At 42.0% G+C, this 25,374-nt stretch overlaps 2 protein-coding genes across 2 annotated transcripts in view; one reads left to right on the forward strand and one right to left on the reverse strand.

Moving 5' to 3' along the window:
* The window catches only part of LOC147337090 (protein NLRC3-like), a 290,822-nt gene that overhangs the window by 237,053 nt on the left and 28,395 nt on the right, over positions 1-25,374 (reverse strand). The window lies entirely within an intron of this gene.
* LOC147337096 (uncharacterized) lies at positions 17,870-23,333 on the forward strand. Its single transcript, XM_086285780.1, has 3 exons — positions 17,870-18,075; positions 20,859-21,707; positions 22,033-23,333. Exons 1-3 carry the CDS (start codon positions 18,058-18,060, stop codon positions 22,723-22,725), a joined length of 1,560 nt encoding a protein of 519 aa, XP_086141906.1. The 5' UTR covers positions 17,870-18,057; the 3' UTR covers positions 22,726-23,333.

Raw genomic sequence — 25,374 nt, forward strand, 5'->3', positions numbered from 1 at the left:
GAGGGTATGGCACCAAGCACCATTGAGAATTCCCCAACACTGACGGGAAAATTATATAGTGTAAGGAATTCATTGTAAGTAAGTAGTACTCCCTCGTTAAATTTTAAAACTTAGTAGCGGCCGCCATTGTTGGCAGCTGAAATTTGGCTGGGCCGCGCTATGAATTCTGGGATATGGTGGGCCACGAAGGACACACCCGACCCATCCTTCAAACTCGGGGGAATGAAGGACGCATTTGAAGGAGTCGAGGAATCGGGACAGCCTTCGTCGCCTGGCTGTGACGTCATCGGCCTTCAAATGCGGCCTCCGGAGGATGCAGCCGACGTTTTGGGACACAGCTTGTGTATCTTTGTTGGTCATGTGACCTCCCAGGGACTACACATGGAAACGAGCAGTTTAGCTCAAATCTGGCAGGTTTCCATCGTCTGTTTTTGTCCTGATGTCCATGAACATGAACACTGTCCCTGTCAAACACGTCCAGATAATCTGATCCAGTGTTGTTCTTCTTCTGTGGTGTTTGTGATGGAGCAGCAGCTGCTGATCCTGATGTCCTCCACCAAGGGGGCAGCAAATTCAGCTGACTGTCATCATTTATTAAAAAGATGTAACAATGTGACATAATGCAATATAATAGTGTCAGTTACACATTGTGGGTTGCACTGTGGCCAGAATGGACATTACCTCCTGCCTAATGGAAGCTGTCAGCCATCCTGCAACCATGAATTAGATAAGCAGAAGTGAAGGGATTGTTAACAACAATTTAATAATAAAATGTAATGTGATAGTTGCACTTTATTAGCTCCCCACAATCGTATGAATAATAACCATGAATGCACTGCATGCTCATAGCAAGTTCTTTAGGTTTAAAGTGAGATCCTGCTTTAAAGGGCGCTTCATCTGCTGGGAATGACATGTTTCTTCTAGTATGTAAGGCTCAGCCCATCTTACTGGGACTTACTTTTGTAGATCCACATGCTCTAAACCTGGTGCTCCATGATTGGTGCAGAAGCTTTAAGCTACTATTAACAAATAATGACCATGGACTTAGTTGTTACTACAATAACTTATCATTGAGCAACTTGTATATTTAATTTTACTTGTAAAACTATGCAAGTAGAATTGAATGGGGCACAGTGAGCTGAGCACAGGCCCACTCTGTGACACTCAGAGGTTTGTGGATATCATACTGAGAGTATTGGACACAGTGCAGCCAGCTTGCAGCCACTTTCCCACCACTTTAGCACAATGTTTACATGAGACTCAGCCACACTAATGTTCCTGGGCAGACATGTGGTGCAGCATGGCTGATGGCACTGTACCTGCAGCTGTCATGGACAAGAACCACTCAATACCTCACCCAAGCCAAGCCTGTGCTGATGTTGTGATCTGAGACCGAGACACTAACCCAGGATCAGGATATGATGTTGTGAGAGTTTCACTAAGAATTAGCTCTGATTACAAGATTTCAATCTATCGTAACTCTAATTTGTATTTACTTCAGTTTGTTCATCTTGGAGCTGTGTGCAGCTGAGGACAGTCTTATTATTACCAGGTGAGGATATGTAACAGCCACAGTCTGTAGAGATGATGTCACCATGGAGTGGTGATGTCACTGGAGCTGCCAATATGTGCTCCAGCCAAAGCTACACCAGAGGGTTGTGCTGTGTAACAGGTTGGTGCAGGTGGTGTTATCTACATTTGAACATTAGGCAACAGTCTCATGAAGACACTTTCTATTGTTCACTAAAGACCAACAATAACAGAGACAAAGGGAGAGCAGCAGAACTAGTGCTAACAATTAGCACTGCTAGCCTGCCCACCAACACCAGCTAATGTTCTAAAAACGATGATCAATGATTTTGCTGTAACGGCTCCAGCTGTCTGTGTCAGGGACACGTTGGAGATGAAGTGAGTGATCCAGTGACAAAGGTTTGGAAAGCTGCAGTCAGCTGAGACTAAAGGAGTCACCTGACCGAGAGACCAAATGTTTCACTGAGAACGTCCAGATGAACAGAATCAACCTTTGGGATAATCTGTTCCACACATCCATGTTTCACTTACTGCATTATATTTCCTCATTGCTGTGCACACAGGCCTGTGGCTTATAACCAACTCCAAGTTCAGACTCAGAGGCTGCTGAAGCTGTTTTCTGGAACAGAGACGTGTTGGATATAAAACCAACTCTTCTTTATGTGTCAGCACTGAGGAAAGGAGCAGCTTCGTTTCTAAGTGTATGAAGGACTGTAGCAGTGTGTGTGTGAGCTTTATTTCACAGACAGAACCATGTCAAAAACACAACTTCAGGTAAAAACAATACAAAATCAAAGAGTCTGATCAGAAGGATTAAACAGAGGAGTGTGGGACTGTTTTTAACAGACAGCAGGTTAAGCCAGGCTGGAGGAGTAAACTGAGCCTCGGTGTGAGCAGCAGTGTGTTTGACAGGAAGCTGAGATAAACAGTCTGGAGCCCATTTAGTGCTTCATATGAAAGTGTGAGGATTTGAAAGCAAATCTAAAATCAAGCAGGAGTCAGTGTGAGAATGATTTGTGCTTTTCCTCAGTCAGATGCTGGGAGTTTCAGTTCATCCATGTTCAGCGTGCTGTGCTTTGTGTAACAGGAGAATATGACAGTATAAATCAAGTCTTCATGTCACTGAAAGCCTCCACAGTCTGCTATGGAGGTGCATCAGTTTGGATTTACAAGAAGAACATTTCTTAAACCTGCCACAAGATGGCGCTCCAACAGAAGGGATGTCCACAGTGTAACACAGACACACACATACTGTGTGAATGTGTGAGTGAATGGGCTTTCAACACAAGGCTTCTGCTGCTACCTTTAATGACATAATTAGCTAACAAGAACAAACTGTTAATTACCACCAAAGAACGGCTCCAGATTTTAGCTGCTGACCATTTTGTGAAACGTTGATTACATCAGCTTATTGTTGATTTTTCAACCTTAATATCAGCTGCTTTAAAGGAGCCTGGTTCTCTGGCAGTAACACTTTTCTTCACTAGATGCAGTGCAGGCACAGTCTGTGTTTCTAAACTACACACTAATGTTCATTGTTGTGCAGCTAAATCCTCCCTCTGGATGGGAAGAATCCCTGTCAGGCTTCAAACACCTGGCTTGGTGTTCTGGAGCTAATGTGTCACCTGTGAGGACTCTGAGATGAACACACAGCAGACACTTCAGTTCTCCGTCTGTGTGTCCTCAGTTTCCCAGCATGCCTTGGCTGTGGTGGTGGAGGTGAATGAGGGGGAACATGCTGCTCTGTCAGCACTCAGGTTTCATACCTGGTGATCTCAGAGGACAAAGCGGCGTTACAGCAGCGCACGTTGATGAGACCTGATGCTCTGAACAGTTCAGACTTCAGCCTCACTCTGAGAAAACAAACGACTGACTGTCAGCAGCAACTACACCTGCTCCATCAGTGACGGAGAGAAGAACTGAGACTGAGAGACATACAGCTGCAGGTCAAAGGTCAGAAACGCCCGCTCTTTGTACGGGTCAGGAGTTAGTACTGCAGAGGTCAGAGGTCAGCTTGCTGACAAACCATTTGAAACAGTTTGGAGCTAAAAGCACAACAGCAGAGGAAAGAAGAGACACTGCAGAGATGATGCAAAATATTGTGTTTTGTTCTCAGCTGTCAAAAAGTGTAACACACGTGTTCCAGCACAGCCTTTGTGTACTTTCACTTCTCCATACTGTCCATTGGAAATCCTGTTTGTTACTTTTTGATTTCAGTCCATGTGTCCAAAGCAAACTTCTGTCCCACACTTTCTCTGCTGACTCTTCACCGATGCTCAGATGATCTCAGATGATTTCACCAGAACTCATCAAAATTCGGGCTCCACAGAAACCCAGACGTCACTAAACAAGCGTAACAAGCAAAGTGAAAACTGGTCGTTCAGCTTTATCGACCAAAGATAAGCTCACATGTCACCTCATGACACAGACACTTATTTCCACAGCATGCACGAGGACTGACAATAAGTGTCTATAAAGCCACTTCTATCTGCCACACCTGTGCTTCTGTCATGGTTGCTCTCCTCTCACTCTGTCATTTATCCACAGTCTGCCTCCCTCTGCTCCGTCAGCTGACGTCCTCTCTACACCACCTGCTGTGTTTTATCCTGCAAAAACACATTTAAGAAGCGTTGCACCGAGTAACGGGAGGAACTGCTATAAAATCCATTTAAAGGAGGTGGTGCTGAGTGCTGTGACTGGGGTCCCACCACTGACATCACGGGTGGAGGACATGTTGGAAAACTGCTACAAAGTGCTGTGCAGCCAGCAGAGCTTACAGTCTGTCCTGTGTGTCATACAGGCTCTCACACTTAGTGTTTCTGTGACACATTGAAGAGAAGTTTGTGTTGTTCACAGTTGTGCTTGTACTGAGTGACAGCTGACATGACCTAACAGGAATAATGTGTCTGTGCTGAATGAGAAGTAACACACAATGAAGTCTTGATGCATCTCAATCATCCAGGAAAGTGAGTCTGTTGCTTCTGTTCATCTGGACGCAGCGTTTTGTGGGAGAAACGTGTCGTCATCATCAGGTGACGTCTTCAGTCTCAGCTGCAGGTTTCAGTCTTACAAACAGGACATTTGCATAAAGACTGAAAGCAGCTGCAGGAACGATGGGCTGGGAGCTCCGTTCCTTCATCTTAATTATGCAGATTCTCAGGACCATTGATCAACAACCACTGATCCATGTCCATGAGTCCCATTCACAGAGATGTGGGAATGGCTGCAGTCACAGCATGTAAGATGGAAATAAATGAGAAGTATTTAGCTGAAGTGGATTTGATTTATGTTACTTCTTTTTTAACTTGTAGTTCTACATTGGAAGATTATTGTGATATTGAAATATAAAAATACATTTATATTCTATTATTTTCTCAAAATAAGCGTCACACTCGTGGAAGCCGGTGTAGCCGCCGAAACGCCTGCATTTATGGAGACTTTCAGCCCCAGGTAGGCCAGTTATGGATCTTGGATCCACATTATGTCAGCAGCTGTTCTCCACCGTGAACTGTGTTCAAACAAACACGCTCACGCCTCACAGACGACAGCTTACAGTCCTGTAGAGATAAAGTGACTTCGTACAGCCCCGACCTGCAGACGCTGTGCGCAGAGGTTCAGGAGCAGAAGTCCCGTTGTAAACATATCACGGCAGACCCGACGATGTTTGCATGAACGCGCTTTTTTTAAAAGTCAGGTCAAGGCTCCAAAAGCCCAAAGGCGATATAACAGTTTGTGTTTGCTACATGGATCATTGTAGTTCAGCTTTCCTTTGTTATATTTCTTTAAGAGCTCAAAATGTGTTCATTACATAAATCAAATGTAATTTTCTCTGTAGCACTTCATGGATTTCATAAGCAACACACTGTAGTTGTTCACACAAAGCATAAAGGTAAAAACAATATACACAGTGTTATCTTCATTTTAGATGTCACAAAGTATTTGCGGCTCCCAGTGTTTTCCCGAACCCTGACCCTTTGCGTGGAAACCGGGTCCAAAAGGCTCTTTGGGTGTTAAAGGTTGCTGACCCCTGCACTAGGCCCAACTGACACATATATTTGATTCCAAGTACAAAAAATAATGTGTAACCTGCTGGAAGAATGTAGGAGGTTGAGACAGGATCTCAACACTTGGTGTCTGCAACAAAAGACAACAATATGTGGGCCGATCGTGGCTCAAGAGTTGGCAGCTCGTCTTGTAATCGGAAGGTTGCCGGTTCGAGCCCCGGCTTGGACAGTCTCGGTCGTTGTGTCCTTGGGCGAGACACTTCACCCGTTGCCTACTGGTGGTGGTCAGAGGGCCCGGTGGCGCCAGTGTCCGGCAGCCTCGCCTCTGTCGGTGCGCCCCAGGGTGGCTGTGGCTACAAGCTTGCCATCACCAGTGTGTGAATGGGTGGATGACTGGATGTGTAAAGCACTTTGGGGTCCTTAGGGACGAGTAAAGCGCTCTACAAATACAGGCCATGTAATGGCAAAAACGTTCTCTAGTGTAAATCCTGACTAGTTCATTAACTACAGATCAGTTTCAGTGAACATTATTCACAGAGGGATCTGAGTTCCTTATACCAGACTCTACAGAAACTGTAACACTGTGCAGCTCTGCGACTCAACAATATGACAACAATGTAACACACACTAGAATCATCAAATAAAGCCCCACTAACCACTAGAACTAGAACTAACTAACTAGCACTGGACACTTGCATATTAGAGATTTCTACCACCATAGGAGGCGAGATATCATCCTTGAACCAGAGCATCCAGCCCTCGGACATAAAAAGCGACGTGGCCAGGCATGATAACACTTTGACTGAACTGCAGGACTGTGCCTCGAACCACTCTGACACCATCGCCACTCTCCAGGCCACTGTGGAGCGTTTGTCTGCGGAGGTAAAGAAGTTAGATGAGAGATGTGGAGCTCTTGAGGCACTCCAGGAGGAATCATTTAAGAACTGCAGGAATACCAGAAGGCACAGAGGGACCCAAGATGACTGAGTTGGTTCACACCTGTTGGCGGAGGCGCTATCTCTCGAGGAGAAGCCACTCATCGATCGAGCACATAGAGTGAATCGCCAGCGTCCCAAACAAAGTCATCTTCCTCGGCCCATCATCTTGAGATTGCACTACTACCACATTGGTGAGGAAATTCTGCTGAAAGCTGCAGAGAACAAGAACCTGATGTATAAGGGTTTTTAAAATAAACATCCTCCCAGATTTCCCTCCCTCTGTTGGAAACGCAGAGCCGCATTTGCAAATATGAGAGGAAGACTACGTGGGATGACCGGCGTCAGGTACAGACTGCTATACCCTGCAAAGCTGTTAGTGACCCATGGTGATGTGAGGAAAAGCTTTACCCATCCCAAAGAGACCGTAGACTACACGGAGAAGCACCTCTCCCACCCACCTTCAAATGTATTAAAAGCAAGGATATATCTATATGTCTAACGCTGACACAGCACTGTGTTTCTTCTTTTCCCTTTATATTCCATGTAAAGGTGAATATGGAGCATTTATGGAGCTCGTTTATTGACCAGCTGTCAGTTAGAAGGTAAGAGTTACTAGGTTAACAGAGGTTAGCAGTAACAGTACGGGGAAGTATATTGTGTTGTTCTTTTGTTGTTTTTTATTTTATCCTACTTTACTTTGTTATTTTGATTTTACCTGTTGTGAGTGCTTCCCGTAATTCTCCTTTTTCTTGCGCCGCTGCGGCCAGAGTTCACAACATTACATATTTTTGTATCTATAAACAGGAAGCTGACACTCTCCAGACTTTATCAAAGGTGTGAGCGTCACAGCAGAGGCCTTTGTGTCAACGTAGCTGAAGACAAAACACAGAAACACATGAAGGAGATTTTCCTGGCCTGGATTTTATACAAATATTCTGCAGTACATCAAAAATGAAAGAAAACCATTAGTCAACATATGAACATCACCTCTGAAGTTACAGAGCTTTGATTGGAGACACAGCTGAGCGTTTTGCATTTTGCATAATTAATTACATAATTAATTATGTAACCATAATTAAATGGTTACATCATCTTTAAAGTCCCCAGAGATCAGGAAAAGGGCCTGAGGGTGCTGTGTTTGGAGTCTGCTGGTTACAGTGTGCAGGACCTCACAGGCTGCTGCAGCGTTAGCAGAGGGCGGGACATACACAGCTATCATAATCACGTGTGTAAACTCTCGTGGTAGATAGTACGGTCTCATGCTAACCGCTAGCAGCTCAATGTCCTTACAGCATAGCGTCTCTTTGATAGAGAAATGCCCAGAGTTACACCATCTATCGTTCACAAACACAGCCAGACCCCCTCCTCCCTTCTTACCACTCTCCGCTGTTCTGTCATAAGAGGCTCAGCAGCTAAAGCAGCACACCTGGGTCTGCCAGCCTATTAAAAGCAGCCCTTTGCTTCACCTGCTTCACTAAACATTATTATTTTAAGCAGAGTGGTGTGATTTATGTAGGCATTGCTGTGTGACAGGATGACTTTTCTTGCACACCCACCAAATGAGGGCGCACATGCTTCCACGCCCACTGGTGACTGCACACATCCTTTCAAGGAAGCATTTCATTCATCCCTAACAAATGGAACAAAACACTGTGCAGCGTGTTCAGGTTTGAACGTGGCCCTGGCCTCTCTCTGCATCCACCTGGCACATGCAACACACATCCACTCCCTGCTGAACTGCTTGTATTTGATGTGTTGAAGTTTTGGTAAAGTTTGAATAAATTCCACTTTATTTATAGGAACATTTCATCTGTGGACTCCTGCTTCCCCTCTCCTTGAGCCAGTTTGTGACGGGAACATGACATAAGAAAAGTAATTTATCCCTTTTTGATTCTGTGTATCTGGCGCTCATCCAGTGAGTTCACACTTGGCAGAAACAGACTGAATTTGTCTGGAGAACTTTGGCTTCAGCCAAGTTAGATAAACACACTGTGTCTCTGTCAAAACAGCAGTGTAGTTGTGGCACCCCTGTGAGGGAATGACCACATGAATATTATTTTGTGTAAAACACTCATGTAACGGGACATTTTTCATTGCTATATGTATTTATTTTCAGTTTCTTTAAGAGGATAGAAAATCCATGTAACAGGGATTCATTTTATGTTAGAAAGCAGTGAGGGCGGAACTTTGGTGCTTGCTCCGGGGTTTCGGGGTGCAGTAAGTGGAGCCCACCTTCCGCTGCTTCCTCAGACACGTTCTGGAGGAAAGCAGAGACGCATCGTGTCTTCCTTACTCTGCTCTTCACCTGCTTTTACAGGTCGGTACACGGTGCTCGCACCGAAAATGTTGTTTATTGTCACCATGGTTACCCACGTTAATGTGAATGGGAGAGTTAAGGCGGTCCGCCAAAGTTATTTATATGTAAACACGGGAGAAAACCAGAGGAGTGTCCCGCGCGACCGCACCGCGAGCCCGCTCGTTAGGTGGAGCGCTCGTGAAGCAGAGTCAGTGCGCTCCTATGCTCTGTGCAAACGTGTTGTAATGCTCCAATCAAATCAGTTCTGTGAGATGTGAATGTTAATAGTTCTGTTAAAGTGACTGAGTAGATTAGCTAGTGTAACACAAGCACTCTGAGCAACTCTGTGTAGCTAACAGAGGCATTCATGGGTTGATTCAACAAGCTGTGTTTCATGATGCACTAAATAGTGATTTTGCCAGTAAATTACTGGAGGGAACAAATGTAATGTATTTACCAATGCTGTTATTGAATAGAACTGTTTAGCCAGTAAGACACTGCAGAAGACAATGTGATGTGTTTATTGATATGATAAAAGGATGTAGCTGTTATGGAAAGAAGTGTGAACGTGAGAAACTGAACCAGTTAAAAAGAGTATATTTCACTGATGTTGTGAAATAAGTAAATGTAATTGATGTGAATGAGGAACCAGCTGAACAGTATATTGAAAGCTCATGTTTAGTGTTTTATAGCATTTATTTGTGTGAAATAAATCAGACTCAGACACGTTCTGGAGGAAAGCAGAGACGCATCGTGTCTTCCTTACTCTGCTCTTCACCTGCTTTTACAGGTAACATATTTGTCATCGAGGTCTTCATCCTTGGGACCCGTAACATAGTAACTTCTTCATTGTTATACTTCTATAGTTTTCCCATTTTGTGAGCTGTGGATGTGGAAAGTGTCTCAGTGACACATCCACATGAAAACGGCGTTACCTTCGTTCATTTGCACGTCAAATGAACGAGCTGTTTGGACTTTAACGTCACAGCTGATGCTTCGATACTCGAACTCAAGAGTTCAGCTTCCACTCAGAGGTACAAGTACACACAGCAAAGATAAACGTGTACACAAGGTTGAACCCACAAGTGCACAGCTCCAACCAGAGATGGGCAGTAATCCGATTACTTTTTCCAAGAAACGAGTAAAGTGAGGGATTACTATTGCAAAAAAGGTAATTAGATTACTGTTACTTTCCCGTAAGCACGCTGCGTTACTGCGTTACTAAAACCGCAGCTGTGTGCAGATGAACAATGGATAATCTATCGAGTGTGGAGAGAGTGTGAGCGTGCAGCGTTTAAAGCGTGGAAGCACTGACCTTACTTTGAGTTTGACTCTGTAAAAAGTGACAAAAACATTAGCATCCGCTGTTCACTGCGTGGGAAGACAACATGCTCACTCACTATGTGTTAATGGGCATGCTTATTTATAACTTTGATAAAATGTCATAAAAATAATTCCATGCCAGCTCACCATTGGTGATCAGGTAGTTTCTGTTCCAGTTCCAGTCCCATAAATCATGAAGCTTGCTGCCAGAAAAGCTTCAAATCTCCTTTGAAAGCTGTTTGTGGTCTTGATTGTGGGAGCTTCAGTTGTCTGACTCCAGCTGCCACACAGTGCTCACTGATATCATTTGCAAAAACCCCAGTGTGACAATATTTATCAGTGAAGCAGAAATCAGGAAGTGACGACTTTTCTTTGAACATTTGCTAAGGCTAAGCTGTGCTTTCTACCACAGTTGGGAATTTCCTGGTTTACAACAAATTATTGTGTCAACACCGCATAAGATTTCAAACTACAGGAAAATCACTGGAGTTATAAGAGGCAGACAACGACACACACACCACATGCATGCTGTTGCTATTTATTGTGGATTAACCTGTCAAGGGCAAGAACAAAAGAATTCTGCCTCAAATACAGGAAATCATAGCTTTCCTGTATTTCCTCCATTGTTGGCATGCTGGTTAGTGCTGTTGCTCCACAGTAAGAAGGTCCTGGGCTAAATTATCCATGAATGTAAACGGCTGTGTGTTTCTATCTGATAGACTGGTGAGCTGTCCAGGGTGTACCCTGCCTGGTAACCTATCACTTCAGGGTTATTTCCCAGCCCTGCTGCAACCAGGATAGAGATAGGAGGATGGTGGTTGTTGTAGACCCATTCAATTTCAATTGAAGGATTAAAATGTTCCAGGAGCTCAACTTACTCCATCTGAACATGTTTCAATCGTGTTTTATGAACACAACATGCAGCTTTACTGAATATGAAAAGGTTGTGTTGATTTAACTCAGTTGTTTAAGTTTCTGCCAAAGCAAAACCTTTGTGTGCAACCAGTGTCCACTATTGAATCAAGTAAATCCAACATGTTTTTGTCAGTGCAAAAGGAGTTACGGTGCCTGTATTCCTGCACAATATTGTCCCGGGAGGGAGGAAAACTTTCTGGTGAAGTTTTGGTTGATTTTTGGGTTTTGCTTGACACTAGGTTGATTTTATCAGTGAGGTTTGGATTGTTTTCTTTCTCTAAGAGAGAGAAAGATGGTTTTATGCTTGGACATGTTTGCAATGGGCCCCAGTATTTGTTACTTTATTAGTATTTTATTGGTTGCGTTTGTTTGTGCTTTTGTTACAGTGCACTGAGATAAGAACATCTGAGAGGTGTGATCCACCGGTGGTGATATTTTGGTATTTTGTGAGTTCCCGATTTAACAAATCAGCTCTTTAATCCAGACCTGAGAGGTTGAACTTTAAAGCGCTATAAAATATTCTTACTGGAAACAGTGGCAAAGTGTTTTTCTCCATGATTATAATGGGCTTGGGAGAAATTCACTTATATGGGACACTGATCACATGAGAAGTCCTGAGCCTAAAAGGATTGCAGCGAGTCAATCCAGTCCAAAAACAAGGAGCTGTTTTCCTTTAAAATGATGACGTCATCTTGCTGGTGATGGAGGCTCGAATAGGCTGCGTGTGAGACTCCATTATCAGCAATATCTGGTATGAATGTGTGTGGATGTATGCATGTGACTGGACTGTGACGGACTGACGACTAAAAATTTAACTGACTTGATACTGAGACAAAAACGGTGCCGACTTTAGGATTAGTGAATGTCCACAACAATTCACCCAGCCTGTAGAAGAAGGGTGGAGGTTTTGTCTTGCTTTGTTTGTGCAGGAGCAGAAGGATGACAGAGACTAAAGGGGGAGGCTGTAGCTTCACATGAGTGTGAGCTGCAGACTGAACCCTTTGGTTGCTAATGTTGAGTCACTGATGTTTGCATTAAGAAAATTGTGTTTTATTAGCTGTGTTTTAATTAAGGTATCACATTATATTGTTGGGAATGTTAAATGCTAAAGTGAAGAAAAGCTTTGATTTCACTCATGACTGAACATGTTATTATTAACCATAGCAGGCCACTGTAAAGAGTCAATTAACTGTTATAGAGGAAAAAAGGCCAAAAACTCTGTTAATACCTATGAATAACAGGCAATGATAGACTTGTCACATTCAAAATAGAGATATGTAATAACAAACACGGGTCCGTGTCATTTAGGTTCTCCATTGAAATAGTCAATCATTTAGAAAAGTAGAATATATATATATATGTCTCAACGCTGTTTCTCAATAATATTAAAAACCTAAAAACTATTGTTGTGGAAGATAGAAGTCACTGTGACAGCCCTCTGACTGTGGAGGACGTTTGTAATCCTATTTCTGCACTTAAGGCCAACAAATCTCCCGGCACAGATGGTTTAACTGCAGAGTTTTATGAATCATTTTCTAATCTCCTGGCTCCGTTCTTACTGCAGCTTTTCATAGGAAGTGTAGAGAATAACATCCTCCCTCCTACTCTTACTCAGGGTCTCATAACACTTATTCCAAAGCCAAACAAAGACTTACTTCTTATTGATAATTGGAGACCCATCTGTCTGCTCAATGATGACTATGAGATTATGGCTTTAGTACTTGCTAACAGAATGAAAGAGTTCTTGGACACAATTATCGATGAGACACAATCAGGCTTTATGAGAAACAGACACCTTTCTAAGAACATGAGACTGGTTTTAGATCTACTTGATTACTCTGATTTGGTATCTGACTATAGCTTCATTCTCTTCCTGGATTTTTAAAAGGCTTTTGATACAATTGAACATCAATTTATTTTCCACTCTTTGGAAAACTTTGGCATTTTTCTGTAAAGCTATCAAAACCTTGTACACGAATGGCAATAGCTCAATTAAAATGATTAAGACTCCACCCCGAGATTTGACCTGTTATACAAGGAATCAGCACAGCTGATAAGGAGCTCATCATCAGCCAGCTAGCTGATGACACCACACTCTTCTTGAAGAATGCAAATCAAATCCGTCCAGCCCTTAGTGTTATTAGTGATTTCTCTGAGGCATCTGCTTTATGTCGAAATCTAAAAAAATGTGAATTACTAGCAATTAAAGGCTGCACTGCAAATGCTCTCTGTAACATTTCTGTTAAACAAGAAGTCACATATCCAGGACTGTTAACATCCAAAGACCAAAAGTCAAGATGCTCGTCAAACTTGTCAAACACTGTTGGGGAATTCTCAATGGTGCTTGGTGCCATACCCTCAGGGACTTTAATGTTATATAAAAACACTGACAGCTCAATATCTGCCTCAGTCACTCTCCCTGATCCAGCTGAGTCAGCAGTGGGAAAAATCTGCTTTTCACAGGAACTTGGTAACAGCAATAAGAGAATACGTAGTTTATTCCAAGAAGATCTCATGTCTCTCCCATATATAGAATATCTTACTGGAACCGACATGTTCCAGATATCACCTGGAAGACAGTCTGGATGATCCCATAAATATCTAATTGTGAACAAGGTGAAGGAAATCTCATATAAAATTCTTCATAAATGTGACCCAGCCAGTCACTATATGGTAACATTTAAAAGAGACATAAATACTAATTGAACTTTCTGTGGGGATCATCCAGAAACTGTGGCACATCTCTTTTGGTTCCTCTACACAGAGATTCTGGAAGAATTTAGCAGTTTTGTTATTGTCCATATTTTAAGGGAGTTTTCTTTACGATGGAATGTTTTTTATAAAATATTTGTTAATACTTTTAGCTATTTTATATCCATAAATGTAAGTTTATTAATAAAACACCATATTTCTGCCTTTTTATAAGGATATGAATTGTACATACAATCAATTTCAGACTCAACCAACAAAAAGCCTCTCAGAACAATATTTATATGTTGATTTTTTTCGCCTACTCATATCATCATTTTTTTACTCCTGGTTCTGTATGTTCATGTTCTGTTCTTTTGTAAACTTCATCTGTTTGTATGTTGTATACTCATTGTGTTTCAATAAAGTTCGATTTAAAAAAAGGTACGTTCTAAACGAAGCTTCAGACGTCACTGATCACGTGACTCTGGCCAAACGAATCAAGCCTCGACACGGTGCTTCTGAAGCAGCGCGTTGATCTTTCTGACACACGCACCGGAGCGTCAGCTTCAAGCGGACCATCACTACGTCTCACATCTAAAGGTGTCAAGGTAACTTTGAACTGAGTTCAGTCAATCTGGAGTTTTTCCAAGTTTTCTGTTGCTCTCTGTGAGAGAAGAGCGTTAAAGGCGGGGCTCTCCAGAGTCCAGCAAAACAGGAAACCACAGCTGGGTGTGTGTAAGTGTGCAAACCAATAGAATGCATCGTGGTGGGGGGGGCATCACGGGCACTGGCAAGAAAAAAATAAAATAATCGGTCGTACCCATGCTTCCCCGACGTCATGCCAGCGCATATTGGGAAATTCGTAGGCACCGATCGGTTTTCTATCAGCCATTTGCTGGGAGTAAGGGCGCCCTCCGTTTGCGAGGTGCGCCTGCTGCTGGCGGCACAGGGAGGAGAGGGCGGGGCGGCGGGGAGTCTCTGGCTGGCTGGAGCGGCATCTAATAACCAACTCGCAAAACAAAATAAAAACAACAAACAGATATTATGATACAGACTTATAATCTGCACCCATGTTTTTTCTAAATTCTATAAAGTGAGCGCGAGAGCCCTCGGTGCGCCTGCGCACTGCTGAAGTCAAAGTAAACTTTATTGTCATCTCCGCTACAGACAGTCCAGCATATAGAGAGACGAGACGACGAGGCTGCAGTTACAGCGGTGCAAGTAAACAAACAATAAATATAAGAAGAGTAAGAAAATAAATCTGCACTTTAGGACTCGGGGTAAAGGATCAATAACAATTTAATTTATAATTTACAGTTTGATGATTTAAAGTCTCACACAACCCGTCAAAAGGGGCGGGGCCGGCTGCTTCCAAGTAGAGCACATTTCATTTATAATGATGTAAATCCAAGCCCATCATGGATTCACGATCTGAATCCTGGGTTGTGTGAAATCCCAGAAATCAACCTTAGACAAAGTGAATCTGTGAACTAAGGTGTAGGTCTGTTAGGCAGGGCTGTGCAGAGAGGTTTAAAGGGGCGGGTGCTCAAAGTTAGAAAGGGGCACATTGAACCAGGCTGAATAACAACAACACACTTTCATCAAGAATCTAATATGGGCAACAAGGCAAAGCAAACGTAGCCGATGAGGGCTTAAGATTATTACCTTGTATGGAAGGCGTTATAGAAAAGAGAAGTTCTATGTCTGCTTATAGCTATTAAAAGATGTACAAGATGTACGAGTAAACTGTGACTAATGTCTGGAACATATTCTAATCTGTCTGTGACGTATGAAGGGGCGTCATTAATTCAAACCCTGATGCTATAAAAATCTGTGTATGCTTTGAGTAAGTCGAAGATCAATTCCTGTCTTCCCACGCGTGTAGTCATTAAAATCATTGTTTGACCAAGATCTTCTGGACCATGGTTGTTTGTACTCTCCTTCATCAATTTTTGAACCTTAACACTATCCACTCTGTGCAGGGCAAAGCTTATTACATGTTTAAACTGTAGAGATACAATAATTTTACTGCTGTAAAATCCAACTTTTGTCTTATTTAAAATATAAATCTAATATAATCTGCTTCTTAATGTATGTTCTTTAAAATACAGCGTGTGTTTTTAATATATTATAATTATAATAATGCATAATTATGTGAACATGCATATTAGATCGTTTTTAGTGAAATATAATCCCTCCAGAAAGGCAGGAAAAGCCCAGAAACTTGCTTTAAAACTAAATATGTTTCTAAATACTTTAAAACTAAATATGTTCCCTAACACGGTGACAGAGCTGCAGACCCATGACAGCCTTACACAGATAGCCAGCAGCTGTGACCAGCACTACCTGTGCAGTTAATAAAAGGACAGGTAATGTTTGTCACGCTGTTGCACACACAGCACGCTCGTTTGTTTCAGTTCGTCAGTAGCAACAAGACAGCTTACCAACGTGTACGTAATAAGCTGATACTCCTGGGTGCTACACACTACAGTGTACGCTGTACACCTACTTACTGGTTTTGTGGCATCAGTCTGTGTCTCTGAGTTAACTTGTGTTTCTCCTACAGCTCCGGACCGCTAAAAATGCGCGTGCTCTTTGTGAGCTCGTTCCCGGCTCGTAACCAGCGCGTTCTGCCGTCGAGGGCGATCATTGGTTAAATGTGATCATGTGACTGATGCAAGCCAGATCCTTTTATTTAGCAAAACTGTGATTAATAGTTAAATATTATTGTTGAGGGGCACAGACAGGACTCCGCACACACACACACACTAAAAAAAAAATAATAATAATTTTTAAAAAACAAGTTGCCTCAACAAAAAAGCACTTTGGGCACCCATCAGGAAAGGGGCGGGTGCTCAAGCCCCTCTAGGCCCCCCCTCTGCACGTGCCTGCTGTTAGGTTAATTGTGCTGATCCTCGGGTTGGGGGATTTGTGTTTGTACTGGAGCGCAAAATTCAAACCAATGGAAGATGGACAACAAAAGTTCAAAGCCATCAGGTGCTCAGGTTAGAAAAAAGAGAAAAGATGCAGGTAAGCAGACGTGTGATTGGATAATGGCAGGTCATCCTGAACCAATCAGACTAAACTCCAAACAATACATTATGTTACAGATTTTAATATTAATTAGTCATTGTTACTTGTTGATTTGTCCTTTTCTCATTGTGTGACGAATTATGACGACTGTTTGGTAGCTGTTATTGTCTCTCTCTCTCTCTTCATGTGTGTTTCTCTGGTGAAACAATAGTTTTGTGTTAATGTCAGGGCTGCACGATTTTGCATAAAATGAGAATCACGATTTTTTGGCTTAGAATTGAGATCATGATTCTCTCATAACAATAAATAAACATAAAACAACAAATGTCTCACGTTTTGTTGTTGCAGCAAAATGTTGTCCTGCTTGAAATTCCGTCTCCACCGTTGCTCGACGCTGCGTGTACAGAGCAGGTAGTGCAACAATAGAAAAATAGTTGCTGGACGGCACTGTGTAGCGTTTGTCTAGGGTGTTGATCGTTTTCCTAAATCCCTCGTTTTGCACAGTGTTGATGGAGCCATATCTTTGGTCAGGTGATAAGTGATAGCCTCCGTGATGTCTTTGTGCCTGCGGGAGTTCGACGTGTATAGGGAAGCGCTGTATAAGGTTCCCGTTATTGATGTTTGGGTGGTTGACCGGGACGGATTTTCTCCTGTCACTTTCTCGTCATCCCTGACGTGCTCTCCGTTGTTTTTTCCCTGCTAATTTTAACATCACACGGCACAGCTTCTGTATCACGTGGTATAAGGCTCCGCCCTTGTCATTTGTTGAGCAGGAAGAGTGAGCGCTTGTTTTCATGCAGAGTACGTCCCGGATCAAAATGTGAAGTTTTACAAATCACCACTTCTTTAGTTAATATCATTTCAGTCTCAGACAATCTCGTTTCTCTTACAGAGGTTGAATGCACCTTCTGCGGATGGCGGTACCACACAGTGTGCGTGGACTTCCCCTGCACAGAAGGCAACTACAAATGCTGTGAATGCTAAATAAAGAGAAACAAATGATCCCTGTTGTCTTTGCTTGATGATTGGTTTGAGTCTTGACAATCCACATTGCTGGCGTTGCATCTTTCAATGCCAGCAATGGCAGGTATCAGTGCTCAAACCTTTTGTGTTTGTTTCCAACAAGTTGCCCACCTCGGGAAACAAAAATGTGTTCTTTTACTTGTCAGATGAACATATGAGACACTTTGACTCTTCAGTGCAGTGTGGAGCCTAACAAAGATCTGTTTTGTGTCCCAGCTGATCAGCAGGAGGAGGAGAGTCTGACGGAGCAGCAGAGGAACATTTTCAGCTACTTGGACTCAGCTCAGCCACTACAGAGGAAACAATGAGCTCAACACAGAAGGTGACAGACAGAGCAGGACCATATGACCAAAGATATTTATCACCATATACATCTGAACATTTGCCATAACCATGTAGCTGACGATAGAATTGACACCAGACAAAATACTTTACAGCTGCACAACTTTATTAAAAACCCATCAATGTATTTTCACTGAAACAAGCAGCTGTTGTTTATGTGCATTAAAGTTATATAAAAATGTAACAGTGCAAATGCAAATTCCTCGCTGACAGTTGAACCAAAAGGCGTTTCCAGTGGAAACTGGCCGACACATCCTGAGCATAACCATGTATAATATCCACTAAACTTCAGAAGAGGTTATACAGTCGTGGCCAAAAGGTTTGAGAATTGCATAAATATTGGAACCTGGAGAAGTTGCTGCTTAAGTTTTTATAATAGCATTTTGCCTGCACTCCAGAATGTTATGAGGAGTGATCAGATGAACTGCATCGTCCTTCTTTGCCATGAAAACGAACTTAATCCCCAAAAAGCCTTACCACTGCATTTCATTGCTGTCATCAAAGGACCTGCTGAGACCATTTCAGTGATCGTCTTCTTAACTCAGGTGAGAATGTTGGCGAGCACGAGGCTGGAGATCATCATGGCTGTATCCCGATTCAGGTTCTGCAGCTTTAAAGTCCTCAAGGGCCGCGTACTCAAAGACCGCTAAGGCCGAAGTGCGAGGCTCGTAGGCTCGTGAAATGGGACGTCTAGCCTCCGTCGCGCTGCCCGGGTTGCCTAGCAACCATGATACTAACAGCTGGAAACGTTTCATACAGCTTTGTTTGACAGAAATGAAGGAGAACATATTTAGTTCATTTGTTTCTACATGAGCTCTGTGTGATTTGATGAGTATCTGAGGCTGAGACCACAGGACTGTGAAACATGATTGTTGGGCTTCATTTCTGTGCTGCTGGCTCTTCCTCCTCCTCTTCCTCACACACTGTTGAGTTTGTCCTGGTGGATCATCAGGGCTGCAAAGCCTCACAGATGATGTTCAGCAGTGGGTCCCTCAGTCTGTCCTCACTCTGGACACTTGCAGTCGTCACACATGGAAATCAAATGTGTGATAAGCTGCAGGATTCAAACACAAGTGTAACTTATAAACACATGTTCATACTTTTATTCCACAATCAGAGAGAAAGAAACAGAGAGAGTGCAGGACAGACAGACAGGTGACAGTCTCAGGTGTACACACTGCTACACAACAGCACCAGAGAAGCAGGATTTAGTGTTTGTGTTATTACAAGTGTAAACAAGAAGAGTTCCAGATGGTGCAGTGGACACATGTGTGACTGCTGTGATTAAAGCATCTTTCTTTCAGCTTAACGAGTGAACCGTCAGCTCGTTCAAACACACGTTAAAGTGCGTTTGGCTCGACACCACCGAACAGAGGCAGCAATATAACACAGCTAACATTAACAGTGCAGTGGATCCTGCTTGTGCCGTGATGTTCAGGACTGCAAACCGAGCAGCATCACTGACTTTCAGCTTGTTGTGTTTGTGGATATATGACTGACTTTAATTATCCACAAAATCATCACATTCTCTGTCAGATTAAGGTCGACTATTGAACGGCGTATATTTTAAAGGCTTTAAAACCAAGTTAACGCTGAAAGTACAAACATCACTAATGTCACATAACTCTGCCGACAAGGCATAGCTATGGCTATGAAATGCTCTTTGTGTATCACTTCTTCATTATGAAAGATGTCATTAATGCACTAGTAATGTCTCATCTGGAGTATTGTTCAATCATTTGGTCAGCAGCTAATAAGACAGATCTTAACAGACTTCAGTTAGTCCAGAATAAGGCGTCCAGATTAGTGTGAAGATGTTCATACTATACTAATATTGATCAAATGCATAATAACCTTTCTTGGCTTCCTGTACAGGCTAAAATATTCTATGGCTTACTTGTAGTTCTAAAGAAAGCAATTCTGTTAAACACACCACATTTATTCTGCTCAGCTGCAGTATCCAGATGAAATACATCATCATATTACACAGTTTTCAACAAGCTGCAATTTAGTAAATGCTCGAGTTAAAAGTAACGTTTTGTAAAACTGTTACATTTAGAGCAACTTTTAAGTGGAATAAGTTGCCTTAAAAAATTAGAGAATTATTCAAAACTTCAATGAACACTTAAAAGCCGATTTACAGAGCTTTTAGTTGTTGTAAATATTGTAAGACATGATTTGTTTTTGAAATTTGTGTAATGTGCCTCAATGTTATTGATATTATTATTATTATTATTGATTGCTTATATTTGAACAATTGTGAAACCTCACTGTGGATGTAAGAGTGAAATTATGTGGATATCTTGAATCCACTTTATTGTGTAATATTTTATGTGAGTATTTGACGGAAGACGAGCAACATCTGTTGTGGAAGCTAACGGGGTTCCTTTAGAATAAACAAACATAGGATTTATTATCACTGAATAATTCTGTATAAATCTATACAAATTATAGAAATATGTAATAGGAAACAACAAAATAATCTAAATTATAAAATAGTGTGTGTGTGTGTGTGTGTGTGTGTGTGTACAATCAGGAGGGATGGGCATGATTTTAGTGTTTGAACAGTCATGAATTATCTTTAACAGCAGGTTGGATGTAATGTGTTAGAACTACCAGCAGGTGGGGATAAGAGACCTTTAAGGTGTTTGGTGCCACGCTCCACCTTCAGGTTTAAAACTAGTGTTAATGGAGTTTGAAGGTTGAGTTTGTTCCACGACTGCATTTCACTCACTGCCTCTGTTTGTATCTCTGTCACTGCAGAACCAACATAGAGCCAGAAGTCAGCGCTCTCAGGAGGCCGACAAACCTCACAGAAGAAAGGGAGAGAAAAAACACACCTGTGACGAGTGTGGGAAGGGTTTTACTCTGAGGGCTAAACTAAAACAGCATCAGGTCATCCACACTGGAGAGAGACCGTTCAGCTGTGACTTGTGTGGAAAGTCTTTTTCCTTAAAGGGTTCCCTAAAAACACACCAACTCATCCACAGTGGAGTTAAAGCGTACAGCTGTGATCAGTGTGGCAGAGCTTTTACTCACAGTAGCAGCTTACAGAGGCATCTAGTTACCCACTCTGGAATTAAGGCATACAGCTGTGATCAGTGTGGGATGGAGTTTACTCTGAAGGCTTCACTAAAACAGCATCAGGTCATCCACACTGGAGAGAGACCGTTCAGCTGTGACTTGTGTGGAAAGTCTTTTTCCTTGAAGGGTTCCCTAAAAAAACACCAGCTCATCCACAGTGGAGTTAAAGCGTACAGCTGTGATCAGTGTGGCAGAGCTTTTACTCGCAGTAGCCACTTACAGAGTCATCTAGTTACCCACTCTGGAATTAAGGCATACACCTGTGACATCTGTGGAAAAACTTTCAGCCGGAGAGGGAACCGAAATACACACCTACGCATTCACACCAGACATGATGTGTACTGCTGTGAACAGTGTGGCAAACAGTTTACAACAGACGCACACTTACAACGACACATGTTTACCCACACTGAGGAGAGACCTTATGAATGTGACCTGTGTGAGAAGACTTTTAAAGCTCCACATCACCTGAGACAACACCAACAGATCCACACCAGAAAGAGACTCTACAAGTGCAGCTACTGTGAGGTATGTATTTATATTGTTATCTTGTCATTTTAGCCTGACTGTTTGGAACAACTCTGCTCATTAAACTGTGTTAGCATGTTAGCAATTCTACTGCATGGAAAAGCAGCTCTGAGTGATTATTCAGATTTTCCTTTCAGTTATGATTTTAGTATTACTGTAGTATTATGGTGGTAGTATTGTAGTTATTGCAGCCCAGTAAACTGAGTGTGTTAACTGAAACAGTCAAATGTAGTTGGACGTCTGCAGAGATGCTCTTTATTTCAGGCGACGTTCAGGATACAAATGTTGAAGGACTGACTTACACTGTCTTTGTGTCTTTGTTTAGAAGCAGAGCGACACAGATGGATCCAGTTCTCAACCCTGTCATCACTGTGGTGGTGTGAAAGACTTTCATTGTGACCTCTGTGGAAAAACTTTCAGTCAGCAAAAGACCCTAAAAAGACATCAACGTAGACACACTGGAGACAAACTGAAATACTGCAAAGAATGTGGGAGAAGCTTCACCACACCAAGTGAGTTAAAACGACATGAACTGATTCACAGTGGGGTTAAAAAGCACATCTGTGATCAGTGTGGGTCATCCTTCACCACTGCAGGTCAGCTTAAAACACACAAAGGAGTCCACACAGGAGAGAAACCACACAAGTGCAGACACTGTGAGAGAAGCTTCTCACAGTCACATAGTCGTAACATTCATGAACGTGGACACATGGAAGGAAACTACAGCTGTGACCAGTGTGACAAGAGCTTCAGGAATCTCAGTTCATACTCTGCACACAAACGATCCCACGTTACTAATAAACTGTTTCACTGTTACCAATGTGCCCAAACATTCACCTCATTGTCTGCTCTGTGCAAACATCAGCGCGATCACTCAGGGCTGAAATCACTCCCATCACTGGATCACAGTGAATCTGAAGACACAGAAAGATCCTCTGGTTTCTGTGTCAGACTCAAAAAGCTTGAGATCAGGCTCCACAGAGTTCAGATAGAATCATTTAAACTTGTGTTGAACTGAACTGGTTGCTGGGCTGAACTTCTACATAATACAGATCTACATGGGATCTTCTTTTCTGTTGTTTTACTGAGTCAGTTTTGTCCTTTTTTCTCTGTCCTGGTTTTGCTCGTCTGTAAATGATTGAAACTCAGTCAAATAGTTCATTGTTCTCCAGCAAAACGTTTTGGAAACTCATGTTTAACCTTTAAAACTCTGACATGTTTTAGCACACAAGGCTTCATCGGGGAGTTCACTCATGATTGGACCATGAGAACAAAGGATTTTAGTTCTTTCAAAGAGAGTCTTGGAGATGTTTGATGTTTCTGTTTTTCTGAAACCACCTGAAAGAAAAACTATTTTTCTTGCTTTATGTAGTGTGGAAGTTTTTAATGTTTCTTCATCTGTGATGTTCTTGAATGTGTTCACGTGAAGATGGTACAAATAAACTGTCCTTTCAGCTTTAGCTCCTAATTTATTCATTATTTATGGATGTAGCACAGCAGCCGTCTCTTGATTAACACATGGAGGGCTCGGGATCTGATGGTGTCGTCTCCCTAATTTGCCCACTCTGTAAATCTCACTCATGGCCAAGAAATTGAAATAAACCTTGTTTCCCTGCTGGATAGTGATCCACTGTAACTCTGCTCCTCCTTCCTGTTTAGGATTTCTGTGGCTGAAGTAAAATTCCCTCCATCCATCACTTATCCCAGCTAACCCAAAGTGAAATAAAGTTTTGCTCGTCTTAAAAAAGCTAAAAAACAAACTGTAGAAATGGTCGACTCAGTGACTTCATAAAATATTGAAGTGGTTCAGGTAGAGCCAGTTTTTAAATGACCATGAACACTGAGCGTATTGTATCTGTACAGCATGTTTTTCTATTAGACAGATTTGTAACAGAGGCCTTGCTCTCAGTAAGTTTGAAATCCTTTTCTGATTTATTTTGTAATCTCTGATCTTTGTGTATCCTGCTCAGTTTGCATGCTGCCTGTAGGAGTTTCTGTCTTTGTATTTGAAGAGAATTCATTGAATATACTCAGCTGCTTCCCTTTGGTGCCTCACACATCACTGAAGTTTTTCAGTGTCCAGTTATTTGTTTTTAATAGCTGTTTGAATTCTCTGTATGTTTGACCCTGTAGACTGTTTAATGGACTGCTCGTCTTCCTGTTTGTAACCACTGCCTGTTTAGGACTAAAGATTTGGATTTTTGACTTTAACACAGCCTCTGCGTGTCGTCCCTTTGTGTCCTCGTCCTCTGTGAATGTGTCACAGATGTTTCCATGATAATAACACAGCTTTCCCACAGTGGCTTGCAGCAGCATTTATTCACAGCACATTTGAGAAAGGTTCAGATTAACTCGATGAGTTTATATTCAGAATGATTCTGACAGTGGGCCACTGTGAATTGTGATCTTTCATCAGGTCAATGTTTAAGTTCAGTATTTCAAAGCAGGAGCTATGAACAGTCATCATGTTGGCATTAGAATTATTATTATTAATCATTATTAATAATGTCGTTACTCATGTATAACTTTGATTAGTATACATGAATTTTATCAATAGTAAAAATAATGAATAATTCATGTATAACTTTGATTGTGTTTTGTATATTAATTATATTTAAATAGAGATGTTGACCCTGTCTCTACAGTAGCATCAGTGTAACAGACATTATTGGTCCAAGCTGTCATAAATGGGGAGCCTGATCCTTTATTATGAAAACATGACGAGTATTTTTCTTGTCAGTTGGGAAGAAGTTGGTCTTTTTTTCCTTCTTTTTGCTCAGTTTGTCTTTTCTTTGATAATTGAAACTCTGATCAAACCTACTCATGTTCACAGCATGTAAAAGCAGCTGACAGTCCGTGGCATTGTTGTTTGTAGAGGTGCAGTGTAGTGGGAGCATAAATCAAAAGAAAACAGTAACATTTATGTAATAAAACATCTGAATGAAAATGAACAGGCCCTTTATGAACTTCAAAGGGATCTGAAAACAACACTTTTTAAAAGAGTATCTTGGGGTGTAGGTGGTCAAAATAGAAAACTGAGCTGAGACTCTAAGTTCAATCCATCCATTGGTTTTTACTTAGGAGGAAGAAATGTCAGGCTGGTGCAGGCTGGTTAGGTGCATGTGGTTATCTTTACCTAAATGAGTTCACTTTGTGGCTGCCAGGTTGGGCAGAAGTACCTGTCCCCTGTTAGGCTTAGCAAGGTTCTCCAGGAGTTTCTCCATGGGTAGAGCTTCTAGCTCCTCCAGCACATCTGTGGCCGTGCAGGCTGCCACTTTCTTGGTTGCTCTTTTTACCCCACTGGTGGATGAGCTGCAATGGTCTCCATTTGTCCCATATGTGTTTACTTCTTCTTCTTCTTTTGCATATTAAACACATTATTCTGTTTCTATGTATTTGCTATGATTTGCTATTTGTTAAGTAACATTGCTTCACTCACTATGCCGGGTTTGTGTGTGGAAGCATTCAGTTGCTGGCAAATCAAACATTCTGCAAATGAAGCTGAATACTCAGTTACATGTTTCTTTACATTTTATTATGTTACAGATTAAGTCATTTGTTCTTACTTTGTTTGTCTTTTCAGTCTTCATGAGGGTCAGGTGTGGGGAAACGCCCGCCCGGCATTTCCTCATTTTAAAGTCCTGCAGATGTCATGGGTCAAACCAAG

Source organism: Aulonocara sp. 'chitande type north' Nkhata Bay, linkage group LG3, assembly GCF_057382095.1.
Source record: "Aulonocara sp. 'chitande type north' Nkhata Bay isolate Kocher_YH1m ecotype deep benthic linkage group LG3, A_spYH_male_GT1.1, whole genome shotgun sequence".
NCBI lineage: Eukaryota > Metazoa > Chordata > Actinopteri > Cichliformes > Cichlidae > Aulonocara > Aulonocara sp. 'chitande type north' Nkhata Bay.